Genomic DNA, 16,660 nt, shown 5'->3' on the forward strand with positions numbered 1-16,660 from the left:
CTCTGCTATTCATATTTCTACATTGTTTTCATTGTTGATTTAATAATCTTTTTTCCCTTCCAAGAATTGTTTAAATATCATAAAGGATTAATTCTTTAAACCTTCTCTTTCTTCTGCTGCATTTAAAATGCATATACATTTTGATTTCTGCCACTTTCCCTAGAATCTTGGGTACAAATAAGTGGTCTTTCTTACCCAACCCTTGCCTACACTATACACATGAGACTATTCTGCTATAGGATTCTTCTCTTATTTGTGGAATTGATATTTGAAAAATAATTCTGTGGGCTGGAGTGAGCCTGGACACTATGCAAATGATTGCTCCTTTGTTACGAAATATCTGACTTTTATAAAAAAAGTTGACATATGTAATAAAATACTCAAACTTGCCATTAGATGAGAGCAGTGGCTTGAACTCGGGGGGGGACTGCAACTTTCGAAATATACATACACACTGTAAGTACAGTGTATACGTGTTTGGATAAAATATTAAAATTATGTAAACATTTAAAAAAAATTAACATGAAAAAATATTGTTTATTGATAAAATTATACAGTTTAGTATAATTCAAAATTACTTAAAAATAAAATCCATTCCTTTAATTGTAATTATAGGAATGGATTTACAATTTTTGGACATTACAATTAAATCCTTTAATTGTAATGTCCAAATATTTAAAGAGACAGAGTAAACATGATAAGCACTACGAACACCCTACTACTGGTGCAAACTGCATATAAACAACAGTGGAACTGCGTGATGGACAGTGCTGCATTACGTTAATATCTCGCATCTCACTAATACATGCATATGCTTGTGCGTGTAGCAATATGACACCGTGGTAAACACAGTGCTGCTAGCGTCCTTTGCCCTCCTAAGTGCTACAAGATGGATTTTTATTATTTTTTATACAAAATAAGAGAATTGTATAGGATTGTTGATGATAAAATTAAATATTACAAGCAAATATAAATAAATTAATAAATATATTTATATATATTGAGAAAAATTGGTGGTGCTGCAGTTCCGCAGTGCCTATACACCAGCCGCCCTTGGACAGTAGTTTGCTGGTTTTTGAACCACTTAAGACAAAGACCTGAAAGTGAGGTATCATGTTCTCGTGAACTAGATCCAGATTCCAGATGCCAGTTATATATGAGTAACTTATTTGATAACTCAGGCAAAGTTGAATGATCTTGCAAGAGAGATCTGAAGCAAAAAAAAAAAGCTGAAACCTTATAATCTGGACTTGCAAGGTTTTGCACTGCTGTTAATCGATTCATGAAAAATGCTGGGACTAAAATACGATCTACATGAGTTCTTAAAGATGCATCAAACTGTCGAAAGCCATGTTTTTTACATTCTGGAAATAAACATCCACTCTCTTCATATGAACGAATCTTATAAAACATGTTTTTCCTTCTTAAATACATTAACTACAATGAATACAAATGACTTCATTAGGATGTTTCATGTATGGAACAACAGTACTCAGACAAATAGAAACTTTACTGTGCTTGTCTTCCTTCTGATTCTTAATTAAAAAAGTTACTGATCAACATTATATTATAAGCAAAAGATTTTGGAGTGTAATTAAATTTGTATTTATATGAAATGCAATTAGTATGGCAAAAATTGGAAGGGGATGGAGCAATTTTATACTTGTATTAAAAATTAAGCATGTTAAAATTTTTATTAATTAAAACTAATTTTTTCATAGTTTTTTGGTACACCACCTCCACAATATTGTGAAGCAAGAAATATGCCATCTGCAACTTCTCAGTATACTGCAGGATTAGATACAGTGACCGAAGCTTCTAACTTATCGCTTCAGACTCCTTGTGCTGGAGATCAGCAGACAGCAGTAGATGTTCATTTTACTGTTTCAGAGTCCCTCATTGTTTCCAGTAGCGCACACAGTGAGTTACAGCCACAAGTAGATGTTTCAGATAGATTTTCATCTCTACCATCCACTCATGATATCCAACCACCATCATATCCAACACCATCAGTGCCTGATGGAATTAGAGAAAATCCCATTATAAATGCCTTTCGAAATGATATTTCTAAAGCGTATGATAATGCTTGTTTCATAACAGATGTGTAATACTTATAAAGTAATTAGCATGTATATAAAATATGTTTTAGAAGTTGCTGATGTCTGGTAGAAAGCACTTTGATGTGATTCATTTGCTGTGATCTCATCTACTCATTCATAGGTGAATAATTTTTGAGTAGAAAGTCTGAGAAATATTGTAGATGATATAAAGTTATGAGTCATAACTTATTGCCATTAATTTTCCTTCCTTTAGTCATTGATTAAATAATATCAGATTTTATTGTAAATATGAAAACTTCTAAAATGTTATACCAATGCATGATAAAAAACACTGAGCTAATATGATTAGCCCAGAGTTTCTCTTCTATGGTCACAAAGTTGCTAAGGTGAATTTATGTTCATAGTTAAAAAACTAACATAAAAACAGGTTACATTAAGCTGACATGAAACACATTTCACCAATCAGGTTGCTTAATCTAATCCCTTTAAAGTGATAGAAATCACCAGACTATTGAATTTTTTTCCCCTTTCAGAAAACACAGCCAAGCAGCTATAAGCTGCTGATTGTTTTTTAGAAAGTTGTCTTGGCGTAATTTATCATTTATTTGACATGTTTTTGTACAGAGAGAAAAAATAACTAGATGACTTAAGGGGCTTCTTGTTGCTATTATTTATGAGTGCTACCCATAGTAAACTTTTGTTATATTAGTTAGAATTTTTCATTTATATAAATAGAAAATGTTGATGAAAAGTTAAACTATTTGCAAAACTAAAGCACACTGTTTTCTGTAAAATTAATCTATGCTAATATGAATATTAGTTTATGCTCTTTGTAATTTATTGTGCATTGTTTTCATGTACATTAATATATTTATGCTGTTAGTGCTAAATAAAGTAAATGTTATTTTCTTATACTATGCATTTTCAGATGCTGTTAAGCACAATTTTTTTTTTCAAAGGAAATTGGAACATCTGTGATCGTTCAAATACTTTTGTTATGTACTTAGATGTGATTGTATAAGATTTATACAACTCAGAGGAAAGCTTTTGAATAGCACTATTTTGCATATTGCAAATGCTATTTATTTCTTCTAGATTATTAAAGAGCTTTACAGATTGAATTATTACCTGGAGAAATGATTCAGAACGGCTGAAATACTTAGTAATTAACCAAATAAACCTTTTATTGAGACATTTTCACCATTCTGATATTGAAAATAAACAAACTTAACAACTGACTTTGAATAACTCCCTTAACTGGGAGTTATTCAAAGGCAAAAAACTAAGTCCTTATGAAAAAATGGAGCCACTTTACCTTTCAGGATATTTGAAATATAGTAAAACTTCACTTTTGAGTCACTTTCTTTCATAGAGAGCGATATTGAGATTTCAGCAGTAATTATCTGAGATAATTTCATGTTTACATAATTCAAAATATTTGAAATTTGACATATAGAAACTAATTCTGGTCTGTTATGTTATACATTGTTATCCAGTTAACATAATTTTTAACTAGAGATAAATATGTATCTTTCCCAACTCAGTTATTGCATGTTTCACTAACCAGATACATTTATGCTAATGGAAATGTGGAAAGTACTCTAAATGCTTAATCCCAGACCAGAATATTTATTCATTACTTAATCTTACCTCATGTTTCAGTGAGATAATTTATTTTGCCTGTATACTTAAGCATTAGGGTCTATAAATTGTAGTTCATTTTTGAGTGTTGGTTTGGTTCACACAAACTAATATCATCAACTGTATTAGTTTTCTGGCAATGAGAATAAAGCTTAAGGACATTAGTTTTGGCAAAGATTTTCATTGCTAAAAATGTAAGTACACACATGAATGTGCAGAGTTATGTGAAATATTAGACATGGAAAAAGTAGGTGAGGGATACTAATCATTTTGAAAGTATTCCATGTTGCACATTCAGTAGTCTCCTTCATGTTAGTTGCTAGCCTGACTAATTAAAAACATGTGTTCATAAGATATTTTCAGTTGCAAACTTTGTTTGCTCACACTTGGATAAAGGATTAAACTAAACTTATCATGTGTTCATTTTTTTTTGGTATTCTTATTCCACAGTAAGACTTCAAAATGGAGGAAGAATACAAATTTAGTCACATACCATGCCACATTTCACATGAAATATTTGACCTTATGGAAAATAACACAGGTATACTTTTCCATAATTTCTTCATCCCTGTACAGTCATATAGTCATGATACGAGCTCTCCAGATTTGTCTCTTCTCTAGGTTGAAAGAGCCACTCTGTGGCTTACTTCATTACTCTAAAGATTGAAAAGTAGCGATAATGCAGAATGGAGATTATTTTGGAATACATTTTAGAAATTATGGACTTTACAACCGTGTTATAAATAACTCTTTTAATTTCCCGACATTTCGATCTTCATCTGGATTATATACAAATATACAAGGACAATCTGAGTTACATTATACACAGTAAGCTGATCACTGTTATTCTACTGGCATGACCTCTAGTGAAAAAAAAAATTATTCCAAATTAATTATTTAGAAACTACTTGATCACTGGTTATTCTACTGGCATGACCTCTAGTGAAAAAAAAAATTATTACAAATTAATTATTTAGAAAATACATCAAAGCTGAATTCTATCTAAGATAACATGAGAAAAACATTCTTTCTTATAGATAGTCTTCTTTCAGTAATAATGATGTCCTATTTTTAACATTACAATTGTTATTTTTGATTTGGGATTCTGGATTATCTAGAGTCCTGTTTATGGTTAACTCTTACAGAGAAAGGTTCCGTGGGTAGAATATGTGCCTTCCATATGCTTGGGATTTTTAGACCATCATTATTTTTCAGATTGGGGTGGTTGATAAGAATCTCGCAGGCTTCCTTAAATTTGCGTTCATACCATGTTTTGGTGTGATGTAAACAACTGGTGCTTTTCCAGTCAATTCTATGTAAAGTTTTCAGGGCATGATCAGAAAGGCTAGCTTCACCATAGTTATTATATTTAATGTGTCATTTATGTTCCTTTGTCTGATAGGAATTGTGCATCCTGTTTCTCCTATATATGGTACATTATAGGTGCAATAAATATGGAAACTCCAGGGTTGGCCAGCGGAGAGAGTAGGTCTTTGGATTAGTTGAGTAAGCTTTTTAATTTTGCAGGAGGTTTAAAGGTGACTTTGAGGTTGTATTTTTGTAATATTCTGTTTATTTTATCTGACGTCCCTTTAATGTAAGGAATGATTATAGTTTTTTTGTAGTCTGGTTTATCTTTGTTTTTTAATTAGGTCTTGTAGAGAATTTTGTTAATAGTGTTTTGGCTGCAACCATTTTTAGAATTTCAGTGAAATTCTAAATTTTAGAATTTCATGAAAATTTCAGGATTTGTGAAGTGTTCCATCGTAGAAAAAGTTTGAGAAACCCTGCTCTAAAAAACTGGGCTTTAAATTCGTCTTTCAGCACATGCTCATTGGAACAGATCTTCAAAGCCCAGTTTTTTAGAGCAGGGTTTCTCAAACTTTTTCTACGACGGAACACTTCACAAATCCTGAAATTTTCACGTAACACCTTGGTTATTTTATAATTTATTAATTAATAATTGACAATTTAGCCGATTTTTATTAATAAATTAAATCATCATTAAATTAATTTGTGCTGACAAATTAATTTAAAAATGACAAATTCCAGAGCTTCTCGCGGAACACCTATTCACCTTCCGTGGAACACAGTTTGAGAAACCCTGTTTCAGAGTATTAATGACACCTAGTTTTTGTGTTGGTAGGAGTTTATGTGTATATATTGGCCAGTATGTGTCGGTTTCCGGTGAAGGAAAGCCTGCCAGAAGGAAGACGTATGACAAATGTATCTAGAAATGGAAGTCTGTTCTGTTTTTCAATCTCAGTTGTGAACTGTGTACGTTTGTCAACGTATCTACGCCAGACGTTGAGTTTTAAAGGAGAGGAATCTAGAGCATGTTGCTCAAAATATTCCATACAAAAGTTAGCAATGGAGTGGGGGGGGGTGATAATGGCGAGCCCATGGCTGTACCTTCTTTTTGTAGGTAGAAAGCGTTTTGCCTTACAGAATAAGCAGAACGTAATACATGCGCAAAGAGGACAGAGATGTCAAACTGACTAATAAATCATCTTTTGCTCGTGGCTTGAAATCGTGGAGGTGCTGCAACTTTCAAAATATACATACACACTGTAAGTACAGTGTATACGTGTTTGGATAAAATATCAAAATTATGGTAAAAATTAAACATGAAAAAAAAAATATTGTTTATTATCGATAAAATTATACAGTTTAGTATAATTCAAAATTACTTAAAAATAAAATCCATTATCATAACCCCAATAATGCTCCAAAATAAAAACTATAACAAATGTTATGTCTTTAAATGTAAGGTCCAAATATTTAAAGAGACGGAGTAAACACGATAAGCACTACGAACACTCTACTACTGGCGCTGCATATGAACAACAGTGGAATTGTGTGACGGACACTGCTGCATTACGCTAATAGCTCGCATCTCACTATGACATGCATATGCTTGCACGCGTAGCAGTATGACACTGTGGTAGGTAAACACAGTGCTGCTAGCTTCTTTCGCCCTCCTAAGTGCTACAAGGTGGATTTTTATTATTTTTTTATACAAAATAAGAATTGTATAGGATTTTTGATGATAAAATTAAATATTACAAGCAAATATAAATTAATTAATATATTTATATATATATCGAGAAAAATTGGTGGTGCTGCTGTTCCGCAGTACCTATGTACAAGCCGCCCCTGCATCGTTTTCTAATGTAATGTCTTTGATTATGTTTATGAAGTGTTGTATTTCTGATATAGGAGGGGGAAATAACCTACCAACTCCTTGAGTGTTGCCGCTAATTTCTTGGCTAGGTGATAATTCAGGCTATCTGTACCTTCGACTATCTACCGGAGTGGTGTGTTTTGTTTGTATATCTTTGGTAGACCGTAAATTCTCGGGGAACGAGTGTAGTGCGGAAGTATTTTTTTGACTGTCTCTTCAGGCCATGTAGTAATCGATTTAAGTAGTTTTTCTGTTTTCTTTTTTATTCTGTTGGTTGGGTCGTAGTTAACACGTTGGTATGTAGTCTGAGACAAGCAGATTCATTTTTCTAAATAAGTGGTTTGGTTTAGGATAACGGTGGCACTTCCTTTATCAGTTCTAGTTATTACGATGTTCAGATTTGATTTTAATGATTTCACCGCTGTTAATCGTGTTTCGTTAAGTTGCTTGGTATTGTTTTCTTATTATTTATATTTAAAATGTTGGCGGTTTCTAAATGTACTTTGTCTTCTATGTTATTTGGGATGAATCTTAAGCCTCTTTTGTAATATTGAATAATGTATTATTGATGTATGATTGATGTAATATTGAAAGAGGCTTAAGATTCATCCCAAATAACATAGCAGACAAAATACGTTTAGAAACTGCCAACATTTTAAATATAAATAATAAGAAAACCCCTCTATTGCTAAATTTTATATAGACTCCTCTCCTTTAAAACCCAAAGTCTGGCGTAGATACGTTGACGATGTTTTCGTGATCTGGTCACATGGCCGCGAGACACTAGACACTTTCCTTAGCCACCTAAACAAATAACACAAGCATATGCAGTTCGCAATTGAGATTGAAAAACAGAACACACTTCCATTTCTAGATACACTTGTCACATGTCTTCCTTCTGGCAGTCATTCCTTCACCGTTTACTGGAAACCAACACATACTGGCATATATATATATATATGTATACACACATAAACTCCTACCACCACCCAACACAAAAAATAGGTGTCATTAATACTCTAAAAAAAAGGGCTTTGAAGATCTGCTCCATTGAACATGCGCTGAAAGACGAATTTAAAGTTATCAGCAATACTTTTCTAAAAAATGGTTACAGCCAAAACACTATTAACAAAATTCTCTACAAGACCTGAATAAAAAAACAAAGATAAACCAGACTACAATAAAACTATAACCATTGCTTATATTAAAGGGACATCATATAAAATAAACAGAATACCACAAAAATACAACCAAAGCCACCTTTAAACCTCCTGCAAAATTAAAAAGCTTACTCAACTCATCCAAAGACCCACTGGCCCACCCTGGAGTATACTGTATTTATTGCACCTGCAATGTACCATATGTAGTGGAAACAGGATGCACAATTCCTGTCAGACAAAAGGAACATAAACGACACATTAAATATAATAACTATGGTGAAGCAGGCCTTTCTGATCATGCCTTGAACACTTTACATAGAATTGACTCGAAAATCACCAGTTGTTTACATCACACCATAATGTCAAATTTTAATTTCCTTTTGTGTCTATTTCTATTGTCTTATCCTTTTTCTATGTCGCCATTGTAAAATTTAATTTCTCCTTTATTTATCTTACATATAGTTCTCTTTAAATCGTAATTGCACTTGTATTTGTGCCCTTAGTAAAATCCTTCTCTAGTAAGACTTTATTCTCTTAACTTCTATATTTCTCTTGGCTGATCTTTACATATAAGAATGATGCTGGTGGTTTGGGGGGCAAAGGGAATATAAATGGTCAATGCCAACTCCCTTGTCTCTACACTGGTTCTAATTCCTTTTTCGGATTCAGGGAAAATTTATTTTCTTACTGCGCCACTCTGAATCCTAGATTAACAAAGAATGTAGAATCAAGGAACCAGAAACAGTTTAGCTAGCTTACAATCTTATATTACCATAGGTTACGTTTGCAGTCGTAGCCTCACCATAAATTAATCTCCTGCTGTGGTCCGTATTTTATGAGCAAAGTGCAACAGGGAAGAAAATCAGGCAAGTGATCAGTTAAACAAAAAGAACAAAACATTTAATTCAATTGATACATATTACACATTATGAATACAATCTGATTAAGTAATCTGCAATTGCTAATGAATGAGCACTAATTTCACAGATTCTCTATATCTATCTTAGCATGTATGACAAAGAACTTCATTTATGATTTACGACTTATATTTGAAAGATCACACTTATTCATCAATATTAAAGACATTTGTTAACTGAATTACTAATGTAGCTCCACGTGCTCTCATACAATTTCTCTCACAACTTATTCAATCATTAAAAGACACAATTCCTAGGCTCCATGTGCTCTCGTACAATTTCTTTCACTAAATACTCATAATATACTCTATCATTAAAAGAAACAATCTCTTGAGTCCTTCCTAAAATTTACAGATATCCTTTTAGTACACATTTACATAAAAAAAACTAGACTGTACATTACCAATTGCTGGGGAAACTATTTGGCCACCTCGCATATCTCGTCAGGACAAATACTTTCGACTCCACGTTCCTTCTGCTTTTGCCGAGGCATTCTTCAAGGGTTCGATCTGCACATATTTCTGCCTTCGAAAATAAGTAGACGTTATTCTTTGGTAAATTGGCTCGATATCATAATGAAATCTCCGTAAGCATCGGTGAATATCTTCTGCTGGGATGGTCGCCGATTGGTAAATTTTCGGGAAATCCACTGCAAAGTTCCTCAGTTATTATCTCGAGTCCGTGGGGAACGAGGGGATGCCACGAGGGAGGCTCCACACACCACAGCAAGACCCAGAGCGTAAGAGAGCACAACCCTAAGAGTAAGAAGATTTTTTCTGGCGATGCATGACTTTTTAAATTGCGCACCACACCTTAACGCTACGTCATTGATTTCTCCTCCCATTTTTCAGCGTCACCTAGTACTGAGCGCCACACACAGAATCCTTAGCGTGATTCTCGGAATGCATGAGCGGGGAGGGGGCTACTTGCTTACGAAAAGGGTGCACCTGCTGTATTCTTTGTTGCACGGGTTTTCGATTCCAGCCACATTTTATTTCATCGGATTATCTCTTTCTCCCAGCAATTTATAAGTACTTGCACTTAAGCAGTAAGATTTAAGCAATTTAGCAATTCATAATACTTTACATTATAACAAAATAAATGAAAGATCCTCAGTTTAGTAATATTTTAGTAATTTACAAGAGTTTAGTATATTCTGATATATCAATAATTGATTCAAAATGTAACCCCACGATAAGTCTGAAGGAAATGTAAATTAATCCAATTTTAGTTTCATTCAGAACTTAACACTAACATCGTATGAATGCAAATTTAAGGAAGCCTGTGAGATTCTTATCAACCACCCCAATCAGAAAAATAACGATGGTCTAAAAATCCCAAGCATATGGAAGGCACATATTCTACCCACGGAACCTTTCTCTCTAAGAGTTAACTATAAACTGGACTGTAGAATCAGAATCCTAAGTCAAAAGTAACAATTGTAATGTTAAAAATAGGACATCATTGTTACTGAAAGAAGACTATAAGAAAGAATGTTTTTCTCATGTTATCTTAAATAGAATTTAGCTTTGATGTAGTTTCTAAATAATTAATTTGTAATAATTTTTTTTTTCACCAGAGGTCAGGTCAGTAGAATAACCAGTGATCAAATCATTGTTTCTTTAGCTTACTATGAGTAATGTAACTCAGCTTATACTTGTATATACCCCAGATGATGATCTTAATATGAGGATCGAAACATCAGGAAATTAAAAGAGTTATTTATAACACGGTTGTAAAGTCCATAATTTCTAAAACGATTGCTGATCACCGTGCAACACTAAAAGAAAGTATTTTGGAATACAGTGCACAGAACTTAAGCTGGAATTGCTATATGTTAGAAGGAAATCGATCTGCATTGCAAATCTCCCTTCCTCTCTGAAACTTTCAAGACAAATATTTATTTAGCAGTACGTGTATAATTGATATTCAGAAGTGAGATTCAGTTTTTAAAGACAATAACTGATTCAACATATTTTTTCTACATATCTTAATTCAATATTGTGACAACACTTCACCAGCTTGAATGTGGATTGGAGTGAGCTAATAAAACCAGTGTTAAAAAAAAGTACAGCAGGTGTTTCCTCATCCCTGAATAGTCATAACACGAACTCTCCAAACTTACATCTGTTCTCTGTGTTTAAAAAATTGGATGAAATTTTGGTTTTACTTTTGAGATTATTTCCAGAACACTGTTGGAAGTAAGCTAAAGATAATATAACTACACTTGTTGCTATAATTTTCTTATATGTGCCCACATACCAAAGTTCAACATGAGTACTATTTCATTATCAGTTTTCTACCAACATTTTTTTTTAATAAGCCTGTTCTTTGTCAGGCCTCTGATTGATTGCCAGGTGGTTTGCCAAATGGATAGTGTCTCCATTTTCTAAAAGACTTCCATTATACTTACTGGAGTCAAGAAATGGCTTAAAAGAGTTTCATGTTTTGGTCTATAGAATTGAATTGCTGGATTATTTAGTTCTTAGCCTACCCACCAAACTAAGAGTTTTGTTTTGTGACTTTTTTTTTTTTATAAGATTAACATAAACCTAATCTAGCCATAAATATTGTTATAACTCGAACAGCACAAACCTTTAGTCTATCAGTAAATCATTTAGAGCTTTTCAGCACACCCACATGCATAATGTGCATATGGTAGTATTCAATATTTAAAATGTCCCTCTGTTGTTCACACATGCCTGAAGTCTGTGAGGCCAGATATCAATGGCAGTATGCACAACATCCAACAGACACACTGCCACTGCTCACTCCAAATCTACATTCAGGCTGGTGAAGTGTTGTTTCTTGCAGGCCTCTCAAGCTCCGACCACCATTTGAAGTCCAATGAATTCAGATCGAGTCTTCCAGATGGTGATATGTGGTCGGGCACATCTGCCTCCAACCACTGTTGTTTGGTCCTCACCTTATGTACAGGGGCTGAATCCTGTTGTAAGGTCCACTGCCTACCATGAAACAACGTGTTGTTCAGGGGACCATACCACAGTTTCCAACATGGTGTTTTGATACACTTTGGAGGAGGTTTTGACCCCTTTCACACAGAAATGCAACTTTGATACCATGATACATCTCCCCCCACACACACACACCAAACCATCATTGACACAGGGTGATGACATCTCTGAGTGCTGTATGACTATCTGGGGCATATACCTAATCGTTTTGGTGGTGAAAATCTTCTCATCTGTGCAGAGGATATCTCTGCGTTTGTTGTTCACTTACCACTGGTGAAGTGCCCTTGATTTTATCATCCTCTGCTGCATAAGTTGTGGTGTTAGAAAGTGTCCAGTAGAACAATGATAGGCTCTCAATGTAAGACTTTGTATATATATATTTGTATATTAGTACCATGTGTTCTTTTTTTTTAATATCAACAAAACTTAACAGAAGATTCCTGTCATGTTTCAACATTTTCTTGATTATTTTTCATAAAGCAAAAATAACTAAGTTTTCTTAATAATTTTTTTTTTTTCCAGCATGCATGCAATAAATCTTTCTTGGCTCAGTGTAGCCAATATAAAACTTTTATACATTCACATGACTTCTCTTTCAAGTTTTGCAGATATGTTATCCTCACAAATAAAAAAAAACTTGAATATTACTCATGAGCAGTAGTACTCTCAACCCTGCTGTATGCATTATTTATAATTTTTATGTGCATCCCTTACTTCTGTCAGGGTACAACTTCATTATAAGGAATGTTATCAATGTAAAACTTTGTATATTGCAATTTAGTACCATTTTTTTGATATCAACAAAACTTAACGGAAGATTCCTGTCACGTTTCAACATTTTCTTGATTATTTTTCATAAAGCAAAAATAACTAAGTTTTCTTAATAATTTTTTTTTTTCCAGCATGCATGCAATAAATCTTTCTTAGCTCAGTGTAGCCACTATAAAACTTTTATACCTCCACATGACTTCTCTTTCAAGTTTTTAATGATGTTTCTTCCTCCAGTGCTAAATACTCATATTCCTCCTTAATTGGATATTTCATTTAAACAATTTTTCAAATTAATTACACCAAACTTCCAGCAGAACAGTTTTACCTCTAGAACATTATGATTTATGCCTGTGGCAAAATAAACACTATTTTGAAATTTGACCACAACTCTACCTAAAACTGTTCCCTCCCCATTCAAGAAATTTATGTTCCTGTTTATTATCAAATGCAATCACCACTCCTTTTTTTGTGATCCTTATAGCGAATAAGTTATCTTATTATAAGGTTATATGATTTAAGTTCTAGGGCTATTCTAAACACTCATATTTCTGAAATGAACAGAGGTGGATATGCAAAATAAATTGTTGTTCTTGGGCAAGTAATAGATGTTTTTGAGACAAGTTCTTCTATTAGCTGTGCATATTGCAATGACATTTGTGCAGAACATTAGCTAGCTTCACAGGAAGTGAATATGCTGTGTGTGTTTAATGATTCATCTGATCTCCTCAGCCTTCTCTGCCCTCTCCTATATTTTTTCTTTCTTCTAGGTTTACATTGAGAACTGTACCACAAATTCTCATGAAACATCAAGCACAGATTGCTGTCACTGTAGCCATGATGCTCACTCGTATTCAAGAGGAAATGTTTTGTTTTACAGATAGTCAGTGGTTCCCAAAGTGTGCGCTGCAGCACCCTGAGGAAACGCGGCTTTCTCAGAGGCGCCGTGATTACAAAATTTTCATAATTTTATTCCCATTTTCAATTCAATGTGATAAGACGCAATAACTAGCAGACCTGGTGCAAACAAGTAACTCACTTAGTAATAACTGTTTGCAGAAGCCTCTATAAATGGTTACTAGATGGCGCTCTACAATAATTAAGTTTCTCGATTGTTTTAGTAGTTTCTCAAATTTTCTCGTTACTTTGTATTCATATATAAATAGCTGTCAGTTTTGCGCGGTCTTAGTGTTGAATTAGTTTTCGGAGATTATATCAATTGTGATTTAGTCAAGTGAAGTTTTTGAAGTATTTCTTCTCATATGTATTTTTAAAAATGGATCGGTTTTTACTAAACAGTAAAAAGCATTGTGAGAGAGAAAATAAAGAGGGAACACCGTCAAATAGTAGCAAGAGTGTGAAGAAGCGTAAATATCAACAAGAGTGTGAAGAAGCGTAAATATCAACAAGAGTGTGAAGAAGCGTAAATATCAACAAGAGTGTGAAGAAGCATAAATATTGGACAAAGGCACTTTGTCCAATAACACCATCATTCGCAGAATACAGCACATATTTTCGCAAAAATATGATGACAGTTACTTGGATTTTGGTTTTACGTCAACAGAAGTGAAGGGTGGCCGCAGTGTGTATGACAGTTTTGCCACCAGAGTGCATGCTACCAAGTAAGTTGAAACACCATTTAAAAACCAATCATCCCAGCATGGTTAGTACATCTCGTGACTACTTTACTAAAAAGTTAAAAGAGTTAAATCAACAAAAAGGTAGTTTTTATAAGCAGGCATCAATGCTAAGCAATGCTTTGCTAGCATCTTACAAGGTGGCACATAAAATCGCAAAATATAAGCCTCATACCATCGCAGAAGAACTCATTCTACCGGCTGCTGTAGATATGGTGAACATTATCGGTGAGTCTGCTGGGAAGCTGCTTTCAAAAGTGCCTTTGTCCAATAACACCATCATTCGCAGAATACAGCACATAGCAGAGGACCTCAATGATCAATTAAGTGAAAAAATTAAAGGGAAGGAATTTGGGTTGCAGCTGGATGAGGCCACAGATAATAATAATGATGCTCACTTGATTTGCTATGTACGGTTTATAGATGGTAATTGATGGTGCTCATTCTATGTCCGGCTGTTATGGAGGATTGCAGGCACTTATTCGAAGCAAAGCCCCTGATGCACTGTGGACCCATTGCGTTATTCACAGGGAAGCACTTGTGTCAAAATATCTGAGTCCTACATTGAACCAGGTCTTAGAATATGTAGTGAATGTAGTAAACTATAAAAACTCGGCCGTTGACGACAAGGTTTTTCAAAAAACTATGCGAGGATATGGGATCCGAGCACACGTCTTTGTTGTACTACAGCACTTCGCGATGGCTCTCTTGTGGTAATGTTTTGTCTCGTATGTTTGAACTGCGACAGGAAATTTATATTTTTCTTAAAGAGGAAGACCACAAGTATACCGAAAATTTTGTGAATGAAGATTTTTTGGTAAAACTAGCATATTTATGTGATATTTTTGAAAAGATGAATGCTCTGAATCTCTCCCTGCAAGGATGCAACATGCACCTTTTAAAGTCGATTGAGAAAATTTCAGCTTTTATAAAAAACCTAAAACCATGGAAAAGAAAAATGAACGAAGATGGAGGCAAAGAATGTTTCCCCCTTGTAGCAACAGTTTTTGACCTTCAGTGGAGTTGATTTCTCAAGGTATGAAACCCATTTTTGAAGAACACTTATCACAGCTTATCACCTGGTTTGAGAAATATTTTCAAAATGATAATATCGATAAATTTGCATGGATTCAAGATCCATTTAATGCCAGTGCTCCATTTGAATTTACTGCTGCAGAAGAGAATCTTATTGAGTTGTCTTGCGACAATACGTTGAAAAGAAAATTTAGCAGCATGGAATTAACTGAGTTTTGGATATTGGTAAAAGATGAATATCCCCTTCTGAGTGAAAAATCTCAGAGAATTTTAATTCCATTTTCGACTTCTTATTTATGCGAAGCTGGATTTTCTGCTGTCGCTGTGATAAAAACTAAGTATTGCGCGAAAATCAATGTGGAGAAGGAAATGAGTTTGATTGTCCAGTTTGATTCCAAGATTTGAGAAAATGTGCAGTGATCAACAGGCCCATCCATCCCACTAATGATAATTAGTTGAATTTGCTCAATTACTTTTTTTTAGTGATCTTAAATACGTGTTTTATTTATTTGTACCTAACCCTTTAATTAAAACAAATTATTTGCTATTTCGCAAAGTGTACTTGTTAGAATTTGGCATAGGGTGCTTTGGGAAAACTGGATTCAGCAAAAAGGGCGCTGAGAATCGAAAAAGTTTGGGAACCACTGGTCTATGTAATGTAGCAACCACACAACCAAACTGTTATAAAGCTGCATACCAACAATATGCAGTTTATTTGTCTAATGCCCTTCATTTCTGAGATAGGAATGATTAAAAAGATAATACCTCTTTTAATTCACAAGTTTTATCCTACCAAAAAATGGATACAAATGAACATTAATCAAAAATATTCTACTTCCACTTTCAAAACAACCAGATGAACTAGAAAACCAAGATTTGAGAGAAGCAGTGATTCTCCTATATATATATATATATATATATATATATATATATTATTGAAATTAGGATTTATTTGGAATGTATACATTTATAATACATTTGTGTGTGTGTGTATATTAGGATAACCAAGTTATTTTATAAACTTGGTTATTTTAACTCCTAATCCCAAGTATGCAAACAATTAAGTTTGCACCTTATAAAATAACCAAGTTTATAAAATAACTTGGTTATCCTAATATACAATATCCCCAAGTTAAAAAATTTATTATTACATATATATATATATATTATTATTATTACGGGCGACTCCAGGGAGTTATTAGACTCATCGAGGGAGGCCCCAAATCATATTCATCACAATTATTCGACATTCATAGTATCTATCATACCTCGCCTTAAACTCA

At 33.7% G+C, this 16,660-nt stretch overlaps 2 protein-coding genes across 4 annotated transcripts in view; both read left to right on the top strand.

The window, feature by feature from the left end:
• The window catches only part of LOC150106541 (uncharacterized), an 84,862-nt gene extending 80,997 nt beyond the window's left edge, over nucleotides 1-3,865 (top strand). For all 3 annotated transcript variants that reach the window (XM_090393188.1, XM_090393187.1, XM_090393189.1), the window contains exon 6: nucleotides 1,722-3,865. In XM_090393188.1, the coding sequence (XP_090249314.1) occupies nucleotides 1,722-2,108 (387 nt within the window). In that variant the 3' untranslated portion in view covers nucleotides 2,109-3,865. The remainder of the gene's footprint in view (nucleotides 1-1,721) is intronic.
• Nucleotides 3,866-14,365: 10,500 nt separating this feature from the next.
• LOC150106542 (protein ZBED8L-like) lies at nucleotides 14,366-14,776 on the top strand. The gene has a single exon (XM_090393429.1). It carries the CDS (start codon nucleotides 14,366-14,368, stop codon nucleotides 14,774-14,776), a length of 411 nt encoding a protein of 136 aa, XP_090249555.1.
• The last annotated feature ends 1,884 nt before the right edge of the window (nucleotides 14,777-16,660 follow it).

The sequence above is a fragment of the Typopeltis vanoorti genome, chromosome 5 (genome assembly GCF_054136105.1).
Source record: "Typopeltis vanoorti isolate ZY-2024b chromosome 5, IOZ_Tvanoo_1.0, whole genome shotgun sequence".
Taxonomy (NCBI): domain Eukaryota; kingdom Metazoa; phylum Arthropoda; class Arachnida; order Uropygi; family Thelyphonidae; genus Typopeltis; species Typopeltis vanoorti.